This window comes from Indicator indicator, chromosome 3, assembly GCF_027791375.1.
Source record: "Indicator indicator isolate 239-I01 chromosome 3, UM_Iind_1.1, whole genome shotgun sequence".
Classification (NCBI taxonomy): domain Eukaryota; kingdom Metazoa; phylum Chordata; class Aves; order Piciformes; family Indicatoridae; genus Indicator; species Indicator indicator.
In genome coordinates, this window is record NC_072012.1 from 8,045,778 (window position 1) to 8,070,131 (window position 24,354).

General features: G+C 40.6%; 1 protein-coding gene across 1 annotated transcript in view; it reads right to left on the reverse strand.

Annotated features, from left to right (window-relative positions):
* Positions 1-744: 744 nt before the first annotated feature.
* The window catches only part of SULT4A1 (sulfotransferase family 4A member 1), a 32,449-nt gene continuing 8,839 nt past the window's right edge, over positions 745-24,354 (reverse strand). Inside the window, exons 2-7 of the mRNA XM_054399785.1 lie at positions 15,117-15,247; positions 13,641-13,721; positions 13,373-13,499; positions 8,210-8,304; positions 6,156-6,294; positions 745-857 (exon numbers count right to left, since the gene is read on the reverse strand). Coding sequence (XP_054255760.1) covers positions 745-857; positions 6,156-6,294; positions 8,210-8,304; positions 13,373-13,499; positions 13,641-13,721; positions 15,117-15,247 — 686 coding nt within the window. The remainder of the gene's footprint in view (positions 858-6,155; positions 6,295-8,209; positions 8,305-13,372; positions 13,500-13,640; positions 13,722-15,116; positions 15,248-24,354) is intronic.

The following is a 24,354-nucleotide window of genomic DNA, read 5'->3' on the forward strand; positions in this document are numbered from 1 at the left end:
GGGGGCTTAAGAAGCTTTTGCTGACCTAGCATGGTGCTGAACTGCAACCCCTCAGGAAGACAGCTGTGTGCTGTCATCCATGAAAGCATGTGTGGGTCTGGGATCAGAGTAACAATTGCAGATGTATTTTTTAAGATGGCCTTGTCTTGCAGAGTATGCCAGTGCATGGAACCTACTCCAGTTATATTGATAAGGGTCTGCAGAACCTAATGTGAGCCCCATTTCGATCAGTTACTGTTTTGGAATGGGATTTATTTATACTTGATATAACCTGCTATAAAAATAAATGTGACGATTAACCCCTGAGATCATTCTAGCGTACAGTTTTGGCCTGTTACTTGTTTCCCTCTGATTTTTTTTTTTTTTAATTTGGTGTATGGACATTTATTTAGGTTCTAGTGAAAAGCTTTTATAAAACACATTAAATAGTCAATGTGGGGCTGAAAAGGTGTACATTCTAATTGCATATATGGTACATACCTTATATGTATATAATACATTCCATAACAGCTGAATATTCTAGTATTGGCTAGGAAGTTCTTGCATGTGGACAAATGATTAAAATACTAGAAGATAAACAGCTGTTTAGGATCAAAGATAGTTGTATCTGATATGGTTTACTTAGATTGTTTTTCTTTCTTTAAATCTCGTTACACATAATAGCTACAGTAGTTTGTCCAGCAGGTAATAAATGAATGCATAAAGCACTTTTAGCTATATTTGGATATCATATGCATGCAGTTTTTATAAATAGAAGTCAAACGTGAGATCACATTTTCCCATCTTCTGTTTATAAACTAAATCGAATTTCTCGTTCATTGAAACGGTGAAGATGTCTTTCCATAGCCCAACTCGTCCTGAAACACAGAGAAGAAACACAAGTCAGAGAGAAGCTATAACAGGACACCAAATATCTACAATCTAAATATTAAGGGCACCAAGTTGCTGATCAGTCTTAGCTTTCATTGAAAGCTCAGCTGAGACCTAAACCTGTTCACTGTCTTACCTAGTTCCTTTGCTACAACCTGTGCAAAGCCTTAAAATGATCCCACACACCCTGTCACCTGCACCAGACGAGTGTTATACAGGAAGAATTTCAGGGTTTGAGAGATTTTTGCTCTAGCCTTAATTAGAAATGAATACAGATTTTAGGTTGTGTATACACTTAAAAGGGGCTTTCTGCTTTCAGTGCAAACTATGGCTGTTTCGGTAATTCCAGCAGCTAACATTTCAAAATTACATTCCAAAATTACTGTGCCTTCAGCATACACTGATTAGAGAACTATCCCAAAAGTACATGGAATACAGAATATTAAACTGATTATTGACTTCTGGTTATTGAGATGTAGTATTGTCATTACTAATTTTTAATATTTTATGTTTAAAGACGAGTTCAACAGATGAATTTACATTTCTCAATAGGGAGATTATTATCTGTTAAATACGAGTCCCTAGATTGTATCTAGAGAAGAGAACAAGTGCCATGCACCAGGTTTGTGCCATTTACAGTTTAATTTTGTACATGAGGAATAGAAGCTTTTGGTAGATGGAATATGGACACTGAATACTTTTTCCTTGTATGGAGTATTTTTCTGCTTTACTGAACTAGTAACATAACCTGTTCAACCCAGAAGTCAAAGGCTGCCACCTCCTTAACTACTGTTTCAGGGAAATTGATTTAAGTCAGATAGGGTTACACTGTTGGTGAATAAACCCCCCATGGAGTAACCAGACTGAGAGGCCAAATTCTCTTCTTATTTACACTGAATATAAAAAAAAAAAACAGTCAAACTCGAGGCTTGTTCAACTGGAACAATTGAAGAATTGGGACAGTACTATCAGAGAGTTTGATCATAACAGCAAGAACAAAACTAGGGGAAGGAAGCTCAGTTGTGCATTTGATGCATAAGAAGAATACCCATTTAATTTAATTACCATTGCTTTTATGCAGCAACTCTGTAATTGAGTCCAAAATCAAAACTGTCCAAAACATCTACAAATTACATGTTAACATGATGGTGTAGCATAGGCAGCAAAGGCCTTTTTATGACATCAGGATTTTCCTGTAACTCCTGAAGGCATGAGTGTTCTGGTTTGTTTTCTGGACCCAAGGACCAAAATAACCTGAAACTGACTGAAAATGCATCATTTATTGTTTTCACCAAATTTCTCCTGTATAAAGAAGAATAGTTGAGAAAACATTTGCAATCAAACACCTGATACTGATTTCAATTTTGCTCTGGCAATTATAATTGCATAAAGTACAGCATGAAACATAAAAGCCTCTATTTCTTTTTCAGTAACAGTAATAAAACATTTTCTTTCTCTGCTTGGGAAAGATAAGCCTTTTAACTCTGAGTCTCCCTAACAACATGTATAGACAAATGACAAGTTTTATCAAGGACACATACAATAGATTATTTGTAACAGATTTTTTTTTGTTGCCATATGAATTGATAGCTTTTCAAAAAGTCACCCACCTGGTATGATTTGAATCATGCAACTGTGTAAATTATGATGTGATAAGAGTCAAATATAAGTAACATATCTAATCATTGTTCTGCTTTCACAGCAGCTCAAGGTTATCTTCAGAGTAAAGATCAATGTGCTAAAAGAAAAAAAAAATGAAGAACTAAAATAAAGCAAAATAATAAAGTAAATGTAACTAATGACAAATTAAATATTTGAAACAAACTACAATAAGCTGTCACATTACTGCCACCATTCTTTGCCACAGAAACAAACAGAGAAAGACCAAAATGCCGTTAATGAAGCTGCATTCTGAAGTAACAAAATATTTTAAAAGCCAGAGACAGCAAACAAAAGAAATTCAAAATAAGGACATTTTTAAGAAAAAGCACACAGTGAACAAATGACAAAACATTACATTAACTGCTGTAGCTTGCTTCCTTCTCTATTACAAAAGGGAGGTTTCTTTGTAACAGTTTGTAGATGGTCTAAATAAGAGGCTGCACCCCTTGAGTGGGGGTTTGCAGGCTCCACTGCAGCACCACACATTCTACCACCACCTATGGAACAGTGCATGCAGCAAAAGTGGGCCTCACCCTGTTTGTCTGGACAGAGACAATCTGGCCAGCAGAGACAGTCTTTCACCTCTCTGCCCATGGAAGGTCTGCTCTGTTTTCTGTTCTATTACAGCCTCATCTTTCTTTTATTGAACAGGAAATGGAGACTAGAGTTGCACATAGCAAGTAAGCAGTGAGGCTGCTCCACAGATCTCCAGATGGGGAAGGTTAAGAACAAACTTAGGTTTTTGTATTACATGCAAGTCAACAGAAAACAGAGCTCTGTTGGTTCTAAAATCTTGCACTGACAGAGCCACTTCATCCTGGGCCCTCAGGATGCCTTACCAGGCTGTCTTCAAAGCAGGTAAGTGGGTTGGTCATCAGTTAGATGACATCCTGTAAAATTCCACTGCCAATGAGATGTGCTCTGTTGCTCTCACTCAAGTTACAAGTTGTGCTACATGATGAACTTTCAGTTTGAAGCAGTATGGGAAGGGTAGGGTAGGAGTAGAAAGCAAGATTACCTAAGAGCAGGCAACTACACCATTTCATGGAGACTCTATCAGAAACTATAGGGAATATATTTTCTTTCAGGGATACTACAAACTCCTCTGACTTCATTGGAATTCCACCTCAAGCCAGCATGCTTGAGATATTCATTTCAAGAACTCGTAACTGCCATAAATAAGTGATCAGGGGCAAAACCAGGTGCCATATCAAATTTATGACAGGGGACTGCCCATATGAATTGTGTTTGCAGGTGCTACTGTATAAACTGCAGAGTATAGCCACTACAGAATGTACCAAGGACTTTTCCATATCAGATGTGCAAAGTCACAGATACTAGCAAGGAGGTGTAACAAGTGGCTTCCTCCCAGGTATGACATTCTGAAATACTTGTGCCAACACAGAAACAGGAAACGTTATCTGGGTCAGTTACTCTGACGACAGTCTCAGCTAAGGAATGGAAAACTGGCATGAGGCTCTGCCAAGCAAGATGCAAAAGTACTATAGAAAAGCAGTCAACCTGCTTTCATGGGAAAGCAAAGTTGCTCTCAAACAAACCTGAGTGCTGGGAAGATCACAGTTTGAGTAAAGGTGAATGCAAAGTGCTTTTGAATAGAATTATGTAATGTCAACAAAATGCAGGACAAATGAATAAACAAGTGGCTAACTCCAATTTAAGGAAAGAAGGACTGACAACATACGATATTTTTTATCAGATTTGAAATTAATTTTAACCATTACAGCTGATACAATCTGCAGATAACAAGAAAGTTAGCTGAGCAAGGGGTAGTATGGAGAGGGGCTCCTACACAGAAACTTCAGAACCAAGTATTCAGGTAATGCTCCCCAAGTAAGGGACAAGAACCTGCAAATTAGTTCCTCTGAAAAAGACTTTGTGGACGTGACAAGCAAGACATGCTTCATGTACGATGCTGTAGCAAAAAGTGCCAATGTGGATAGACAAACAAGGGTAAGTTCCAGTTAAAACTGGATTCAGTCAGCAGATAAAGTGATTTTATGTCTGCATAAGGCATTTGTAAGACTGACATAGGAATTGCCCATCTTGATCCTGTGTCCTCATTTTAAAAAGAGCTGCTGTGCTGCAAAGCAGCCTACAGAAAATCATTTGAGGGAGAGTTACTGAAATTATGTTTATCAGAAGGAAGACTGAGAAGAGACTTGATTTCTTGACATTATCAAAGGACAGATGTATCAGCAGTTTAAAGAGTGCTTCAGGTTCCTAGAAAAAGACCTCACCATAATAAACACCTAGAGGAAAACTTTTTAAACAGCTGAGACAGAAAACAAAACAAAAAAGCTCTTAAGTAAAACCACAGCTCCTTGGCATTTGATGCCTTTGAATTAGAATTTTCTGCTATTCTAGACAATCTGGTGTACTTAAACACAAGGGCTTAATCTGGGATAAACTGAATGAAATTGTATGGACTTTGATATGCCAAGGCCTGAAGGAACAGTGCAGTCTTTCCTGCATTCAAACAGCTCAATCCATTGAGGTAAGCCAAAGACACTAACAATGGTTTGCATGGTCAGTACGTTCAGGTGAAGAACAGAGGGCACTGTCAGCAAGTTTGCTGATGATACAAAACTGGGAGAAGTGGTTGACACACCAGAAGGCTGTGCTGCCATCCAGCGAGACCTGAGTAGGTTTGAGAGCTGTGCAGAGCTCCCTTCAACAAGGGCACGTCCTGTACCTGCGTTAGGGGTTGACCTGCTGGAAAGCAGCTCCACAGAGAAGGACCTGGGAAGCTTGGTGGACAGTAAGGTGACCATGAGAAGAGCCATGTGCCCTTGTGGTCAAGAGGGCCAATGGTATCCTGGGGTGCACTAAGAAGAATGCAACGAGCAGGTTGAGGGAGGTTCTCCTCCCCCTCTGTTCTGCCCTGGTGAAGCCACACCTGGAGTATGGCATCCAGTTTGGGGCTCCCCAGTTCAAGAGAGACAGGGGAATACTGCAAAAAGCCCAACAGAGGGCCACAAAGATGATGAGGGGACTGGAGCAGCTATCTTATGAGGAGATGCTAAGAGACCTGAGGCTCTTTAGCCTGGAGAAGAGAAGACTGACAAGTAATCTTCAGGTTGGAGGACAAGAAGATAGGCCTGGGCTCTTTTCAGTGGTGCCCAGTGATAGCACAAGGGGCAACAGGCACAAATGGGAACACAGAAGGTTTCACTTAAACATAAGGAAAAATTTCATTTTGGTGAGGATGGTGGAGCACTGGAACAGACTGCCCAGAGAGGTTGTGGATTCTTTTTCTCCAGAGACTTTCAAAACCTGCCTGGATGTGTTCCCTAAGTGAACCTGCTTTGGCAGGTGGGTTGGACTAGATGATCTCCAGAGGTCCCTTTCCAACCCCTACCGTTCTGTGATTCTGTGTATTTAATATACACTGTTGATCTTGGATGTTTCCATCCCTTTCAGTCAGTTCTACACTATATTATCATTTCAAGACAAATCAGCCCCCTAATTGTACCAACAGTTACCTCCCACCACTTGTACAGCAGTATTTTGCCAACATCAGAACACATCACGAAGGTTACTAATTTTTCAGTTCTTTCTTGCAATTTCCACAGTAAAAGTTTTACTGTGGGTTTTAAACATACCCCTGCCAACAGGAAGTGCTTCTGCATTACAGCACTGATCAATTAGTTGATGACAGTGTTCCACCATGGATTCCAACTGTGCTTTGTCATAAGAAACTCCCAAGAACCTCACCAGTTGCTCAACCATTGTTGCTAGATCCTGTAAGAGAGTATTTTAAAAAGTTTCTTTTAAGTGACCCTTTTAAAATGAGCTTAAATACTAAAAAAAAAAACATATATATCTTCAAGAGTGAGAAAAATACAAATGCAGAAGTTGCAGAAACATCAGTCTTAAAATTTTGCCACCTTCCAATTTGCTATAAATAAGCACATTCCAAGTAATTTGAGTAAGACAGGTCAGCAGAGAACAAGATCTACAACTACAACAAAGGAGGCTGAAGCCATGTGGGTCTTGGTCTCTTCTCCCTCCTAACAAGTGATAGGATGATGGCCCCAAGTTGCACCACAGGAGGTTGGCTATTAGAAGAAACTTAACTGAAAGGGTTCTCAAACACTGAACTCACACACTCCCCAGGGAGGTGGTTGATACCTATATTCCTGGAGGTGTTTTAAAATGCAGATATGGTGCTGAAGGACATGGTTTAGCAACAGACTTGGTAGATATAGATGAGGAGCAGAACGAAGCCCCCAAGAGGAGATGGTTAGTGAACTGCTGCACCACTTAGACATACACAAATCTATGGGGCCAGATGGCAGACATCTGAGGGTACTGAGGGAGCTGGTGGAAGTGCTCATCAAGCCACTTTCCATCATTTGTCAGCAGTCCTGCCTAGGTGAGGAGGTCCCAGCTGACTGCAGATTGGTAAATGTGATGCTCATCTACAAGAAGGGCCAAAAGGAGGACTGGGGAACTACAGGGGTTCTACGACTCAGTGATCTTAAAGGTCTTTTCTGACAGAAAAGACTCTTTGACCATGTCAGCTCACCTCTTCAAATATCAGAATGGGTAACTGCAAAGCATGTTGCTTTCCACTTTAGTTAACAGTGTATTTTGGAGGAATTAAAAGCTACACTGATTTTGATCTTGGTAAAACAAGTTCCTCCTGCATTGTTTGCTTCTGGGACTGCGTTCATGTAGAAAGGAGCTAGAAAGGTGGCCTCTGAGACTAATCAGTCATTAATCTGTATATCCAGAATTCCAGGGTTCCTCAGTGTAAGAATTCTGAAGTTGCAAGGACAAAACCGCAACCTTTATGAGGAAACAGAAAGCAGCTTTTGGCAGCATCCATCAGTGAGCACAGCTAGGAATATACCATTATTCAAAACCATGGGTTTGAAATTATTTTTACTAAAGGTTTTTAATTATTTTGATTGTATTGCATCTTCTTGTAGCTTCCTATTCCACCAAAAGGTTCAGTAAATTGTCATTTATTCAGCTTTCTTGACTTCTACCCTGATTTTTGTAGGTTTAGAGATAGGAACTTGGTTTTTCCTACATCTGCATTGATTTTCCAGTGAAACAAACATTTTGCAGCGTTTTCATTAGTTCTAAAAAATACATTATTGCAGTAAGAAATGAAAACCAACATTCTATGTAGCATTTCCATTACATTTCTGATTAAAAAGCAGGTGAATTTATTAGCCAGCATACTGGTGAATAATTAATAATAACAAAAAATAATTATGTTTACCTCATGCTACATAAATATCCCTAATTGTTTTCAATGTTGTTTCACGGGAAACAGTAACAACAGCCAAATAATCAGAAAAAATGTCAATTATATAGGACAAAATACTTTTTTTCCTCATTGATACACCACACACAGCAAGACATTTCTTTTAAATGAATGCCCAGGGCTGAGCGTAGCAAGCACTGAGCAGTTAGTTACACATCTCTGCCTTCTCTGCAAGTAGTTTAGCGCCTGCAGATGCAGGCAGATTCTTGAGTAACTTACTAGGCTTATGGAAGTGCTAAAAGTCTACAGAAGCTACTCAATGGTATCAGACATTATGGAGTCCAAATACTGACATAAGAAGCAAACATTGTAGTTATGAGTTTTAAACACTATGATGCTAAATATAATTAAAACGTCTTTTTGCTTCGTCTAACCTACCTTATGCATATCTTCATACTTGAGAAAAAGTACATTGGCATCCATGTGGTGTTCCCAAAACTCTTGCACATGTTCAAACCACGAACCATATCCTACTACAAAGACATCATGATTGGTGTGAGGAAAATGAACACTTTTGTTATTAAGTCCTTTTCAAAAAGGAAAAAAAAAAAAGGAGAAAAAGAAATTAATTGGAGCAGTTCATAGCCCCAGGGGAACAGTGTCTGGTTTTGACCCGTTGCCATGCACAACAAGCAACTTAATTAAAAAAAAAAAAAGAAAAGAGGTTTTCCATCATGTTGGAATATTCAAGAGAACTAACTTACCAGAAATATAAAATGTCCAACCTAAAACGCCACCATATTTCATGACAGACTTCTTGGAACTCAGTATTAATAAACACCTGACCACTGAACTCAAATTGAACCAAAACAAAAATTACACAAAATAACTTTGCAGAAGACAAATTTCCAGTGGCTCTAACCTGTGTGAATTCCTGCAATCAACATTTCATACTGTGCAGCTTCCTTCACTTAGAAGCTAGAACTTTTGTGGAAAGCACCTTAGAGCAACCTCTATTACAGACAAAGAATTCCTAACAACCATTGTCCTTCCTTTATTAAACAAGTATGGAGGAAAAAGACCTATGAAAATGCTTCATGGTCATTCCCAAAATGCAGGATGTACTGACAGAATATTCCATATCTCCCAAAATTGATATTATACCAGCAGAATTTGGGATTCTGTGTTGAGTGACCATAGCCAAGGGATAGATGCTGTGGGATAAATGCCCAGCCTGCCATGTGACAGGAGTGCAGGTTCATTTAGTATGCTTTGGGAGAAAGGTTGAGATCCACTGGCCTGCCAAGAAGCTGAAGGAGGAGGTCTTGTGAAGACAAGACAACCCTGTTTTGCCTAAAACTAATGAAGCAAGGCTAAACCAGTAAAAACATACAGCTTTGAAACAGATTTCAGTGATTATAGTGACCAAGCGCAGACCTTTGCCTAATTAATTGTGAATTGAGTATTAGACACCTCTTAGCATCATAATGAGCCAGATTCGATACATGCTAAACATACATGACTATGTTACTCAACTCTCCACCCATGCTAAATGTCAAACTAGAAGGCAGAGACAGCTGGGGTTAGGATATAAAAAAACATGAGAGGAGCATCTCTCTGGAGGGAAAGACTGCATTTTGCAGAGACAGGGACAGTCCATGGACTGTGCTCTTTTTCCTCCAACCAAGACAGGAATGCATTTTTTGGTAAGAATTGTGCATTCGATATACAGTTGACATTTTTGATAGCATTTTATTGTATATTATTGCTATTGCAAATATTTGTGTCTCCATCTTTGTCAGATGTTACCTGGGATCACTTGCAGTTAGTGCATTTATCACCAGCACTCACAAATTGAGAGTAGTGGTCACTTTAATAAATTAAACCTATCAATTATTTTAACTTCCACAACCTGTGTCAGTGCAACTCCTCATTAGGGCGCTGGAAAAAGAGGCAAATGTTCATTTTGTCAAACAGTTCCAGTAAAGAGTTCTGGGGCTCTTAGACAGGCAGACAATGGGATCTTACCTGTAACGTGACACGATTATACTGTTATCAGTTATCTCAATTACAGAGTAAACCCAGACTACAGATTACTAGGTGTGGGGTACTTATAAAATCTTAAGAGTGATGTGTACTTGCCAAGTTGTCAGCAGGCCCAGCCAGCAGGGTTGCCAATGGTGAAAAGTGTATGCCTCCTACCTCCTGCATGCCAACAGTAGCTTATCTTCAGTTCCACATATCTGCCATATGGGCTTCAGGTCTTGAAGGGAAGCTAAGGTGCTATACTGGAAGGGCTTATGCTCCCAGCACTGCTGAGGCAGTGATTATTGGAAGCTTTAACCCTTCCCCCCAAAACCTTCCTCCTTTGTTTTTCATTCTCTGATAAAGTCCACATTTGCACTGAGCTGAGTCAATTTATGTGTGTCTAGCAGAGCTTCAGACACTGGTATTCATTTCCTAGAGAATGTCTTTTGCTGACAGCATTACCAGGAAGACAACCCAAAGGGAAACGCATTCTGTGTATTTCGTTGATACCACTGATAAATTTCCCCAAAGTATTTCAGATAATCAAGGCACAAGTTAAATAATGGTGAGGGTTTTTTCACATTCTTTCCCAACAGCTTTTGGTCAATTGTATCTTTTCAGCAAAGGAGTTATAGAAAAATATTTCAGTATTTTGAAACCACCTTTTCCCTTTGAAAAAGAATTGTTCAATTTTGGCAACTGGAACATTTTCAATGGACAAGGAGGTCAAATTCATAGGAAAATTATTTTAATCAACTGACTCATTGTCAGGTTTTATAAAGATACTGGAAAAAACACAGTTTTGGTCTTTCCATTCCATACACGTCTAAAGAAATTAATGCATGAAGCTAAGATATCAGTCAAGCAAAAAGAATTCCTAACTGCCCTTTATGGTACAGGGCAAGAATCCATTAAGATTCTGTTAGCAAAGTCTACCTATGTTTTATGTAAGGAACTTCCTTAAGCTTTAGAGGCTGATGCCAAAGAATTAGCACATTCAAGACTAATCTCTATCCAACTGTATGCAAACAATTCAGCAAACATGCACTGAATTTGTTTCAAGACGGTGAAGTATGCAGAGGGGTAAAAAGCATAGAACATGTCATTTGGGGTCAGTGCTTTTCCCTCTAGCAATACTTGTCATGAAGGGTTTTCTTGCTGCTGCATTGCTTCCATGAAATGCAAACATTTAGATAAATCCTAAATTTAGTGTATTACAAAACCTTTCCATTTGTACAACTATGGACACAGAACATGCTGTGATGTTTTATTGACTCTGAGAGGCTGTGATAAATCAGCTAGCTGTTACAAGATGAATATATAAATAACTCCTGGGATGCTTATATGGAAGAGTACAGAACCTTTCTCATATCTTAGAAGACCTTCTTATGTCCAAAATTTTCTGGTTGTGGGCTACTGACAAGCACTCCATTCTCAGGGAATGCAAAAGAAAAAGGTGAGGGTGGGCTGGAATAGAAGGAGAGCATTCATCCTCTCCTGCATAAACCTGCAGGAAAAAGTAGCAAAGGTTTTTAATGTCGTTAAATACTTTCCACTGACAGGCTTTTATTTTTTTTCCCCTTTATTATTGTACACTCTTTCAGCATCAGCTCCAAATCCCATGTTGAATGGAAGTTTGCTGTACAGTATCTGGAGATTCTGCTCTCAGGTACAAGGCACCTGGTGAATTCTTGGCATCACATTAAGGTATCGCAGAGAAAGTTTTGTAGAGAAGTAGAAGATAGTAAAATATTTTTCTCTTCCTAGCCAGAAAGTGTGGCAATCCACTGGCAAAAAGCCCAGTGGCAGGCAGTTAGGTGAGAACGCAGGGCTTGCCCTCCCTCTAAGTTTACTGAACTAGTGCAACAGAGCTACTTATGCATTACACAGTGGGTAGGTGCATCATGTGCCTTTGCACAAAGGAGTTACTGGGTGAGAAACTGATGAGCTGTTGTGAAGCAGGTTACTGTAGCCTCATTATAGAGGGGTATTTTTCAGACAGTAGCTGTGTGCAACTGCCTTCTTAAAGGAGCTCACTTCAACTTACTGATTGGATCAATCTCTTGCAAGCTAGAGATTTTTTTCTGGTATCTCGCAAGGGACAAACCTTCATTTTTTTGATCAAATCACAAAACCATGCGAGGTTGTTGGATGCGAGGGGTTGGAAGGGACTTCCAGAGATCATTGAGTCCAACCCCACTGCCAAAGCAGCATCACTTAGGGCAGACCGCACAGGAACACATCCAGGTGGGTTTTGAAAGTCTCCAGAGAAGGAGACTCCACAATCTCTCTGGGCAGCCTGTTCCAGTGATCCATCACCCTCACTGTAAAGAAGTTTCTCCTCACGCTGAGATGGACCCTTCTGTGTTCTAGCTGGTACCTGTTGTGCCTTGTCCTGTCACTGGGCACCACTGAAAAAGAGACTGGCACCTTCATCTTGACACCCACCCCTCAGATATTTATAGACATTTATAAGATCCCCTCTCAGCCTTCTCTTCTCAAGACTAAATAGCCCCAGTTCTCTCTATCTCTCTTCATAGGAGAGATGTTCAAGTCCCCCAGTCATACTCATAGCTCTATGTTGGACTCCAGCAGATCCCTGTCTCTCTTGAACTGGGGAGCCCAAAACTGGACACAGTATTCCAAGCGTGGTCTCACCAGAGGAGTAGAGGTGTGGTCTCACGGGCAGAGTAGAGGGGGAAAAGAACCTCCCTAGACCTGCTGGACACACATTTCTTAACAAAAATATTAAAGGAATTACCAGGAAAAAACCTGCCAACCTTGAAGAACAGAAAGACTCCCAAGACATTCCCTGGAGAACAGATCTTGTAAGAAAAGGCTGAGGGAACTGGGGTTGTTCAGTCTGGAGAAGAGATGACTGATGGAAAAGCTCATTGCTCTCTACAAACTTCCTGAAAGGAGGTTGGAGCAAGGTGGGTGTTGGTCTCTTCTCCCTAGTGACAAGTGATAGGACAAGAGGAAATGGCCTCAAGTTGCACTGGGGGAGGTTTAGGTTGGCTATTAGAAAAAAAATTCTTCACTGAAAGGGTTCTCAAAGACTGGAATAGGCTTTCCAGGGAGGTGGTTGAATCCCTGTCCCTGAAAGTGTTTAGAAGACAGAGAGATGTGGTGCTGAGGGACATGGTTTAGCGTCAGACTTGGTAGAGTTAGATAATGGTTGGACTTGATGATCTTAAAGGTCTTTATCAACCAAAACAATTCTGTGATTCTGCAGCTAACAGTGAGGAACAACTGAAATCAAATGCTGCTGGGAGTATTCACTTTTCACAAGGTACCTGGTACTTTGCAAACTGATTTTAGAAAAGCAGGCCAGAATTATGCCTGAGTGGAGCCCTGCTGAGCCCATGGGGTCAGATAACCCTGTAGTATTTATAAGGCATGATCAGAATTTGTATGGACATATCTATGGCCATGCAGCAGTGTCTGTAGCAACTTCCTTGCTGTATATGCAAAACAAATGCACCTTTATCCAGTTCATTTCAGTACTTGCAGAAGGAATGCAGAGATGAAAATAAATGTGTAACAGCGTGTGCAGAGAGAACAGCTCCTTACACTTGTCATTCATAAACCTTCTGCAGAACTCCTGAAACGTTCCTCTGTAGCTCATGGTCCTTAGGGAGCGGTGAAATTGGTAATAAGACACCACCAAGTCTTTAGGGTTGCGAGCCATGTATATTACCTATGTCAAGATGGGGGAGGGAAAAAAAAAATCATGTTATTGAAAGCTTTCTCTTCACCCCCACCCCATTTCCCAAAGCATTTAAATAAGTTTTGCCAATAGAGTTAAACGAACAGCATTATGATTTGATGTAATTTTTACCTTTGAATTGCCATTATGGAGGTCTGAGGGCAAAAACCGATATGGGAGGTGACTTTTTATGAGGCGAGGAGATGTCAATTCCTAAAATAAACCAGACAAAACCACTTCTTATTCAGCATTAGTTTTTGGAACTGCCACACTTAAAGGCCTTCACTGCAGTGAGTCACATTCAGAAATTAACTTCTTAAACAAATAAGGTTCTGGGAATAGAAATTTGGTCAGGGAGTTTTGTTTGTTTTTTAGATATCGAAAGGCTGAATAATGTGTTAGGAGTTTTGTTGCTGTTTGGGGTTTTTGTTTCCTTTTTTTTTTTTTTTATTTCCCCCTTCTGTTTTCAAAGCACTTTGATTTGTGGGACCCTTCTCAGAAAAGAGTGTAATAGTTGAAGATTCTTAGTATCAAGCTAACTTTGTTTCCAGTGACGCTTCTACTAAAATTCCTTGAAAAATATTACAAGCTCTGAAAATCCTACCCCCACTTCTTCATTTCAAAACTTTACTCTTACAATTTATTTTATCCTCAGAATTGGGTCCAGACAATCCAAAGGTTGATCTGAGTGTGTGCACATCTTTGTAACAGAGTATTCTTCTGTAATTTCAGACTAAATTCTCTTATGAAACAAGTAATTTTCCCATAGTTAAAAACTGCATAAATTCACACTGGATGAAGTTGGTAGCACGTAGTATGGATGTGTAATCTTAAACTTATCCTCTCACTACTGCCACCACTTACTTGCACCAAGGTAGTGCTGAGGTCTCATTGGACCAGGTGTCACCCAGATGAAAAAGAACCCTAAATACTTTCAGACTGAAGTAGGCTGATGCTGCAGTTGTCACTGACCAGAAGCAGCTTATATCTGTCTGTGCCAGTCTTCTTAACTAGCTCAATCTAACCAGTACTGTAGCTGTTACAGGATTCCAAGATATATCTAGATCAAAAGTAGTTACAGCAATGACAAGATCACACTGATATGCCAGGACCTTAGGCTCCAAGTGATTCTTAAATAGCGTGGAAGTCATTTCATGTGCAATATTCTAGACTCTTCAAATTACACAGAGAGCCTGTACATCCACAGATCCTGGGTCTCCTAAGGATTCAGATGTGTAAATTCAGTGCAGTGGGCCCACAGATCCATAAATCTCTGCATTTTTAGCTCCTCTTCTGCACAGTCAGGGAAGGAATCAAAGGTAATTTGCCTCATTTGGGCATCTTATGTTTACATAAGCAAGAGAGGCCTGGAACCTTTATTTGGAAAACCCACTGTCAATGTATTTAGGACATGAAGGAACATCTAAAATGTTAAACAGAGTATAACAAAGCTCAGTAACTAAAATAACCTAATAATACTCTGAATCATTTCAACAAACTGACCAAATCCAGTGACAAAAAGTAGAAGGGCACAGGATGAAGTGATAAAAATGAAACCAAGGAGGAAGACAGCCAAATGCTGAAAGACATTCTTTGCATTAATTGTACCTTGATGATGTCCAGACCAGGCTGTGGGTACTCTAGGACTGGAAGTTGTTCATCTATATTCATTAGTCCAATCTCATCAGGATCAGCTCCCTGACTCACTAGATAGACCACTTCCTGGAGCAAGCCTGTGCCTGCAGAAACCAAACAATGAAAAGGAACAGATTTGTATTACAGTTCTTATCTAAACAGAAGCATAGGAAGAGACACTTAGACATAGAAATAATGATAGCTGTTGTTCTTAACAGTTTGGTGTCAGCTAAGTCCAAACCCTGAAGGGGGCCTACAAGAAGGATGGAGAGAGACTGTTTACAACAGTGTGTAGTGATAGGATAAGGGGCAATGGCTTCAAACTAGGGAAGAGCAGATTTAGATTGGATGTTAGGAACAACAAGTTCTGCACCATGAGAGTAGTGGAACACTGGAACAGGTTGCCCAGGGAGGTGGTTTGCTCCCCCCCGCCCCGAGATATTCAAGGTGAGGCTCGATAGGGCTCTGGGCAACCTGATCTATTTGAGAATGCCCCTGTTTCCTGCAGAAGGGGTTGGACTAGATGACCTTTGGAGGTCCCTGCCAACCCAGACCATTCTGTGATTCTGTGAAAACTTTTTTAACATCATATGTCTGCTTGATCCTTTAGTTTTATTTTAAACGTGTGAACATCTCCTTTTCATGTCAAAAATCTGAGAGTCTTCTTCAGTAATAACTTGTTTCTGTCTCCCAGTCAGTTCACCTGCAAATCGGAAAGCATTTTTTAAAAAGTTTTCCCATGTGAATGTTAGCTATGGAAAATACAGTAGTATCTTGTAGGATTTCCATTTTAGAAATGAAGAAAAAAATGAGACAAACAGAGACAATCCAAGTTAACAAAGTGCTTTGGTGGCCATACTTGCCAGTGTCCTCTATTCTAAACCTGCACATTATGGACTGAATAAACTACTGAACACATCAATACACAGTGAGTTAGTCACAGGCTTTAGAAACCCCAAATGTGTACTTCTGTCCAGTCTGAGGACATTTACAAAGCAATCATTAGATATTGCAGCCCTAATGACTGCACTTAGGAAAATTAATAGGTATTCCAAATAAACGTTTGAACACAGAAATTCTTTGAAATTATCTTCAGACAGGTAGAAATCCCTAAAAATAAGGAAAACAAAAGTTAAGAGATATTTGACAGAGGCTTACGAAGAGAAAGGCATGGGATTTAGTGAGGTAGAGGAACAGGATGAGGGGAGATCAATGCAATCTAGCAGGAAAAGGACTCTACAGTTTAGACGACATTCATCTGGGCATGGGACTTCCTGGATACTGCAACAGACAGAACAATTATGTAAGAGTTGTGATCACTATATAAAATGAGATTATGATTTCCTCTCTCTCATGTTGCCTAAAGGAACAACTGACTGTTCCAAACTCTTTACCAAGTCCAAGCCCACTTCAACATCCTATGTCCTTGGAAAGATCAGCTGTAAATTCTGGGATCACGCTTCTTGTTCCTGTTCTAACTTGAAAATAACTTGTAAGCTGCAAGTAACTCATAACATTCACTAGTTAATTCATAACTGCACACACTAACATTAATATGACATTTCCCATCTCTGCAGCGCTCCGTGGAACTACTGCGACTGAGCCAAGTCTAGCAGGTGGCCACAAGTCTGAGTGGAGCTAGGTAAGGCCATGAGGTCTGTGCTCCCTGGCCCTCACCATCTCCTTAACTGATCAGCTTTGTGGGGAGATGATGTGGAACATGATGCTTCCCTGAAGATTCAGCATACTTCTGCCTTAACCCTGGGCCTTTCTGTATTTGGAAGCACAATGGAGATGGCTTCTTCTTGTCCAGAGAACAGCTGAGTAACAAAAAAGTAGAGTCCTCATGGTGTTGTTTATCCCCATACAGTTATTACTTTTCCTTTCATGAACAAGGTTGCTGCAATAGCATTTTTCTTTGCAGGAGAAATTGGAAATACAGAAATAAATTATGGAGAACCAGGACGTCTCTTTGTCAGAATAAATATTTAATGAGAATAAGGGCTGTGCTCACTCAAAGTCACAAAGACTGATACTGAAGTACTATATGTTAATTTTATTATATCAAATTCGTGATTTGACTTAGAAATACAGAATTAATAGCTTCAGTCCAAGTATGTATTAAGTCTGTGACAGTTGTCTGTGTGGGTGATAATGTAAAGGTTTTTGTTGGTTTTTTTTTCCAAGCTATTTTAATTTACCCACCAGTCAGAAGCAAAGGAATCTCCTGTAGCAAATAACCTCCTCACCTTTCTATCAGAATTAAAATAGCTCAAGCTAAACTACAGGTACCAAAGTTCTTTTGATTTAGAAACGACGGCTTAACCTAGCAACTGACACATGGCAGCCCAAATTCCAGACCTAGCTCCTAGGGCAAGATTTTCTAGTCCCTAGGAACAAAAGCCTGTAGGAAAGCCAAAGAAAAATGGGGTACTGTACCTATGCAAGGAGAGAACCAACCCAAGACTGGAAGTAGCAGAACTTATTAAATTTGCCACTGTGGGAGGTGAAAGTGAGTCTTCTGCTGTAGCTCTCAGTTACTCATCTACATATAAAGAATATAAAAATTGGCCATGTTAAACAACTGACTCGGTGTCCAGAAGCGTGGATCTGCTTGAGTGCAGGAAGGCTCTACAGAGGAACCTGAACAGGCTGGATCAATGGGCCAAGGCCAATTCTATGAGGCTCAACAAGGCTAAGGGCCAGGTCCTGCACCTGGGTCACAACAATCTCATGAATGCTTCAGGCTTGGGGAAAAGTAGCTGAAAAGACACTCAGCAGAGGAAGACCTGGGGGGTCCTGATCAGTAGGCAATAGTATGAGTCAATACTGTGCCCAAGTGACCAAGAAGGCCAACAACATCATGGCCTGCATCAAGAATAGTGTGACCAGCAGGGGAAGGGAAATCATTGTTCCCCTGGTCTCAGCACTGATGAGGCCACACCTTGAGCAATGTGTTTGGTTTTCGGTCCCTAACTACAAGAAAGATATGGAGGTGCTGGAGTGTGTCCAGAGAAGGGCAACAAAGTTGGTAAAAGGTCTAGAGAACAGGACTTCTGAGGGGGAGGCTGAGGGAACTAGAGAAAAGGAGGCTGAGGGGAGATCTTCCTACACTCCACAACTTCCTGAAAGGAGGCTGGAGCAAGGTGGGTGTTGATCTCTTCTCCCTAGTAATGAGTGATAGGATGACAGGAAATGACCTCAAGCTGCAGCAGGGGAGTTTTAGGTTGGTGTCATAGGTTGAGATTTAATCTGCTGTTATTCATACCATCCTGCCTCATGCCAGCTTCAAAATGAAAGCGCTGGCTGGAGCAAAGTGTTATGGGGCTTGAAGTTCAGATTGTTCTCGTTGCTGCTTTTAGGTTCCAGGTTTTTGGGTGTTGGCTCTTTCCTGCAGGAATGGCAGCAAGACAGGTGGGAGGTGGGTAGCACACAGGGTTTCTCGTTTATGCTGGGTTTTTTTCTTGCATTTCACTGTGCTTTTTCTGCAAATAGGCTAAGCTAAGGTTATTATGCATTACATTATCTTATATTAAACTCTTAATTTATCTTAAGTCTTTATCGCAACCCAGAGTTTTTGTGTGTTTTCCCTCACTTCTGTGTTGAGGGGCAAACAGGCAGGTTAACCCCTTCACCGTGAACTAACCTGTCACAGAAACTTCTTCACTGAGAGGGTTCTCAAACACTGGAACAGGCTCCCCAGGGAGGTGGCTGAATTCCCATCTGTGGAGGTGTTTAAAGGATGCAGAGATGTGGTGCTAAGGGACACGGTTTAGCACCAGACTTAGTAACCAGATAACGGTTGGACTCAATGACCTTAAAGGTCTTTTCCAACCATTCTATGATTCTATACTGATGTCTGTGGAGATGTGCAAGAATCATCATTTTACGGGTGGAAGCTAGATTCACTTGCTGAAATGGAGATTTTCAGTGGAGTTATGGGAATTAACTCTGATAATCTTAGTCCATCACAAAACCTGGTCAGACATACATCCCACAGAAATGTTCTTAAAAGGGAAAATGCTGATACTTCTTGAAGAGAGGAAAAAGATGAAGGAATGTAAACGGAGAAAAAAAAGATGTCACTTTTATACTCCCTATACTTCTGGCCTGGCTATTAACAATGGTTTATTGTCATTCGGGGGGTTAATTTTTAAGTGAAATAAAAGGATTAGGTCACTAAGTGGAAAAACTAGCATATATGCATATGAAGACAAGGTTTTTCTTGGAGATCATGAGTGGGTCTTGTGCATCTCTGGTATTTTCCATCATTTTCTCCTTGTGTTGCTGAATGCACATGCATGTATGTGGATGCCTCACTTGGGATGGTACAGAAAGAATAAACAGTCACTGACAAACAAGATTAATCTGTCAGCCTTTGGACATGAGGCACCAGATGCAACATTCCTCAGTACCCAGCAATTCAACCCTTCCCTTTTTCCAGTTGTAGCAGATTCACATTTTGTCCTGGAGGAAGTCCACCAGCCCATCTTAGCTCCAAGGTCATACTGCTAAAAGAGATGTGTGATTCATTTACGTTTATCCAGGTCTAATTAAAATGCAGCCTTTCAGCATATGAGTTACTTCAGTGCACTGTACCTGAGAAACACTCTTCCCTGACAAGCTTTTCTGTTCATCAACAGAACACCTCAGGAGAAAAGAGATCCAGCTGATGGAATGGGAAACAGCTGTGATAAGCTACTGCCAGAATTCTAGCAGAGACTTTTAAATTACCTGCATTTCTACTCTGCATAGCAGCATCCCAGTCACAGCAGTTTGAAAGCTTGCTAGTTGGGCTGCTCTATGCTTTTCTGCAATGCCTAATGATGCACAAAAATCAGAACTCATTAAGAATCCTACCACACCTCCAGCAGCCCCTGTGATGAGTGGGAACTCACCATTTGTACTTGTTTTCATGGCCGATACCTCAGCAACAACAGTAAAGTCACTTCATGGCCATACTGCCTCTGCTTATCAGGAAGTGTGGCTGCTGCAGCAGCAACCAGAAAGCATTTCAAGACAGCCAAAACCTTGAAACACCACAGCTACTCCTTTCTGCTTCTATGCATTAAATGTTTTTTTGACGTCAAATAAAGTTGCTGTAGGAGGGAGAAATATTCCTTAGTGCAGCTGTTCTTTGGTTCCTCTCATTAGTTTCTGGCCACTGGCACACTCCCATGCAGCCAGCAAAACTCATGTGTATTATCCATAGAATTATTACCGCTACGTATAATACAGTATCTTAAAGCACTGCTTTAATGAACTGGTTCCAAAGCAGCATTATTTTCAGCTCATGCATTAGTACTATTTTTAAAAGATGGCCCAAGTCCCAACCCTCCCTTACATTAGCACACCAACTAGTCAATAGAGGGCAGGAGGAAGAGTGCAGAATCGACCACAGTGCATCTCAGATCAGGCACCGGCTGCTGAGGCATTTCCACTTCCATACAGCAAGGCAGGCACCACACAATGTTTCACGCCTAAATATCAACAGAAGCACCTTGGTGGAAAAGGCATACTGATGCTCTTGAGCTTGATGGATCCTAAAGCTAGAGCAACACCAGTAAATAAAACACACCAGGGCCTGTCTTGTGGGATAGCCAAACTCAAGTCCACAGAGATCAATTTCCCAAAACAAGGCAGCCTCATAACAGCTTTCTGGGAACAGTCTCTGGCTCCAGCTATCTTCCACTCCGTGCTGAGCAGTAACATTGTCTCAGAGAGAGCAAAACTCTCAGGGAAGATGCTAGCAAGGAAACAGCGTAGATGACAGCCTGTCTAGCATACTAGTTCACTAGCATAGCCATGGTGAAGCAGGTATGAAGCAGGTACCTGCATTGTCTATATTGCCTACCTCTGAATTTATAAAACCAGCAGAAAAATACCTCAGGGTTCACATACTCCTTAACCTTTGTTTCTAAGTTGTAGCTATCCCAATTTGTCCCAGCACACACAGTTCCACAAGGCAAAGACTCTTGTTGAAGACAGCTAGGACAAAAACTCTTTCTTCTCTATGCCTCTCAGTAAGCCACAACATCCTTACATGCACTGCAGCAAGGACTAAGTACATAGTGAATTAACAGCTCTAAGAACTTGAGAGTCGGTCCACAGTTTGATCAAAATCCAGGGATTAAAAACAAGCCACGAGTTTGTCTTTATTTACCTTCTGATTTATGAGTCATGATTTGTGTCTTCATACTTGTCTCCACAAGGATTTCATCATATCTAGTTGTCCCAGATGTTGCTATAGGCACTGTAACACTGACAGGTGATAATGGTTGGTAACTGGTATTTCTTGGTATCAAATATTCCAAGGAATATTTTTTATAAACAGCAAACTATGAAAACTGTATTCTATTTAGGACTAAAATGTACTTTCTACGTGGTAAAAAAGTTATCACTTTTGCAACATATGCTTACATATGTTTATTATCCATAGAATTATTACCACTACATATAATACCTGGGCTGGTAAAATACGTCAATGATTATGGATGTTCAGCACATCTGTCTGCATCAGATGTCATCAGCAATGAAACAATTTGTGTGAAGTTACTCCATTTCATCAGTTAAATTAGCTAAAGTTTCTATTTTTGGCATCAATTCACCTACCAAATATTGCCTGGGACAAACCAGAATGCATCCACACAAAACACTCTGCAGGTGGTTCTTTAAGAGAAATGACAAACAGCAGGCCAAGGACACTAACACTAGTACAGATACTTTTGAAAGAGGATATCTACCCTTAGATGATTTTTTTCAGTTTCTACTCACCCATCAAACATGCTCCCATGGTCTAAGACAGCACAACACCCATCAAGCCAAATAAAAAAATTTAAGAAGTGTAGTATAACGTGTCAGAAACATGAAAATAACAGGTAAGCCTGCATGCTCCCTTACCACCTGGCCAACAGAATGGCATCCCTTTTCACCTTTCTCATGCTTATTCAACCCAGCCCATTCAGTTGTTACCTTTTTTCCCAGGCTCCTCCCTTTGATGAGCATCCTCATGACTCAGTTCCAAGGTACCATGCCTTTCATGACAATAGTGTGAGCATGTAGAATCATGCAGTCATAACAAAGGGCTGGCCAACCAGACAGTAATTCACGGGAGAAGAAAACTTTTATTGGCTAATATATGCTACAGGGCAGATTCCATCTCAAACATCCTAAAACTATCTGGCAAACTTTGGCCATATAAATGAACGGTACCTCCTCACCGTGATGAGCAAAAGGTGTACTAATGAATTTTCCAATCTCACCTCCTCTCTCTTAAGCTTACATACACAAGAGGGTACATGCCCTTACCCCAACCTTACCTCAGTTGCATCCAGTTCTCCTGCTTCTTCCGGTAGTCCTATTTTCCCAGTTTTTTAAAGCCTATATCAAAAACATACCTAAATTGCATCATACATGACTGCAGCAGGAGCTCACTTAATCGTCAACAGAGAGGTCTCCCACTGTGCCTAATTTCCCTTCGTTTTCATACAGGTGACACAACACTGTACCAAGGAGAACAATGCAGAAAAGAAATTTGCTGTAATGACAAGTCATTACGCTCTGAAGGACTCCATTATGTTGAAGAGAAATGTATAGTTACCCTTGGCACTACTGATTTCTAGGACAACTCCCTCACCTTGTGTTCTGTTCTGCAGAGCTGCAGCATGGTCTGTGGCTAAACACAGAGCTTCGTAGTGAGCTCTACTGATTGAAATATGATCAGAAGGCAGAAGACAACAGGGCATCCATATTAGAAACTTGTGTTGAGGTAGTTACTGTACCCTTTGCCATGAATGTATTGTTGTCCCCATGTGGTATAAGCATACTTCAGAAAATGCCTGTCACGACTCAAAATACAGTTCTGTGCCTCAGTTTCAATCCCTTCCTTGAAAACTGTTAGGTAAAACCTGCCTGCACATTAATGTGCATTTGCATATATCAGGTGGTTAAATTCCAAGAAGGCATCACACCAACAGTGCAACATGAAACCACTGCAGACAACTCAAAAGGGGGGGAAGCATATTTTTGTTTCAAAATGTCAAGAAATATCATTTATACACAATGCATGGAACTACACAGCCTGTTTAGTCAGCTCTCGGTTGTCTAAGGTCAGGGAGAAAGGTATTTGGTCTCACACGGAATCCCCCTCAAATTAAAGCTGCCCTAAGCAAAAAACATTTTTTGCAAGGTACCTATGCCCCCACCCATATTTAGCACACTGTCATTCCCTCTGCCTGCTCAACTGCAGTTTTAGGCAAACTGCAGCCACTTCTGCTCTTCAGAATTAGAAATGGATGTGATTGGGAGTATAAAAGGGGATCAGTCAATCTAGATCACCATGGGTTTTCTCAGTATTCCAGCAAAATCCTTGTAGAGAACACACTGTTTCTGAAAGAAAGTACTGGTGATTCAACAGAAGCACTGATATTGATCATTGTGCACTTCAGTTATACATGCATGGAGTAATCCAATTTTAGCAATGCCTGTAGCTGTTTTGTGCTACTTTGGCACCCCTGATCAGCAGTAAATAGGCTTTGAAATGGGTGGAGTTAACTTGGGGTTAGGATTGCCTTGTATCAACAGGACACTGGAAAGCAGCCAATATACTGCCAAATCTGGACTCTTGCAGGTATAGTCATGGTGTGTCCTCTGAACACAATTCTCATCTCACCTGCTTGATGCTTGCCTTAATTTATCACTCACACAATGAAGGGTTAATTCAGCACCACTGCCTCTATTCCATATTGTGATCTAATGCCATTATATATCATCTAGCCCTGGCAGCCTTTTACAAGATGATGGCCTTCAAATGCCACACCAAGAGCAGGTTGGTAACAGCCTATGAAATCAGCTTGTGTTTTTTAAATTAGAGATGGGTTTTGGCATTTAGTGAGAAAAATCTCTCCTCAGTTGTTTATCCAGTTGTTTCTCCTGCTGTACTCCTTTTGCTTTTTACCTTCTACTATCTCAATCTCAGCCTCAGACTTAACTAGCCAAGCTTCTACTCCATACTTTCAGCCCCATAATACACTTCTTTCCTCAGTACCCCTTCACTCCCCTCCCAGTGGCTTTCCTAAGCCTACCAGCCCAATTTGGTTAAGATAGTACAATAATGGACCATTTCTTCTGCCATGCTCTCTTGTCTGCACAGAGCAAAATACTTCTCTTGCTACTGAATCTGCAGTATATTACAAGGTTAATGACAGAAAGG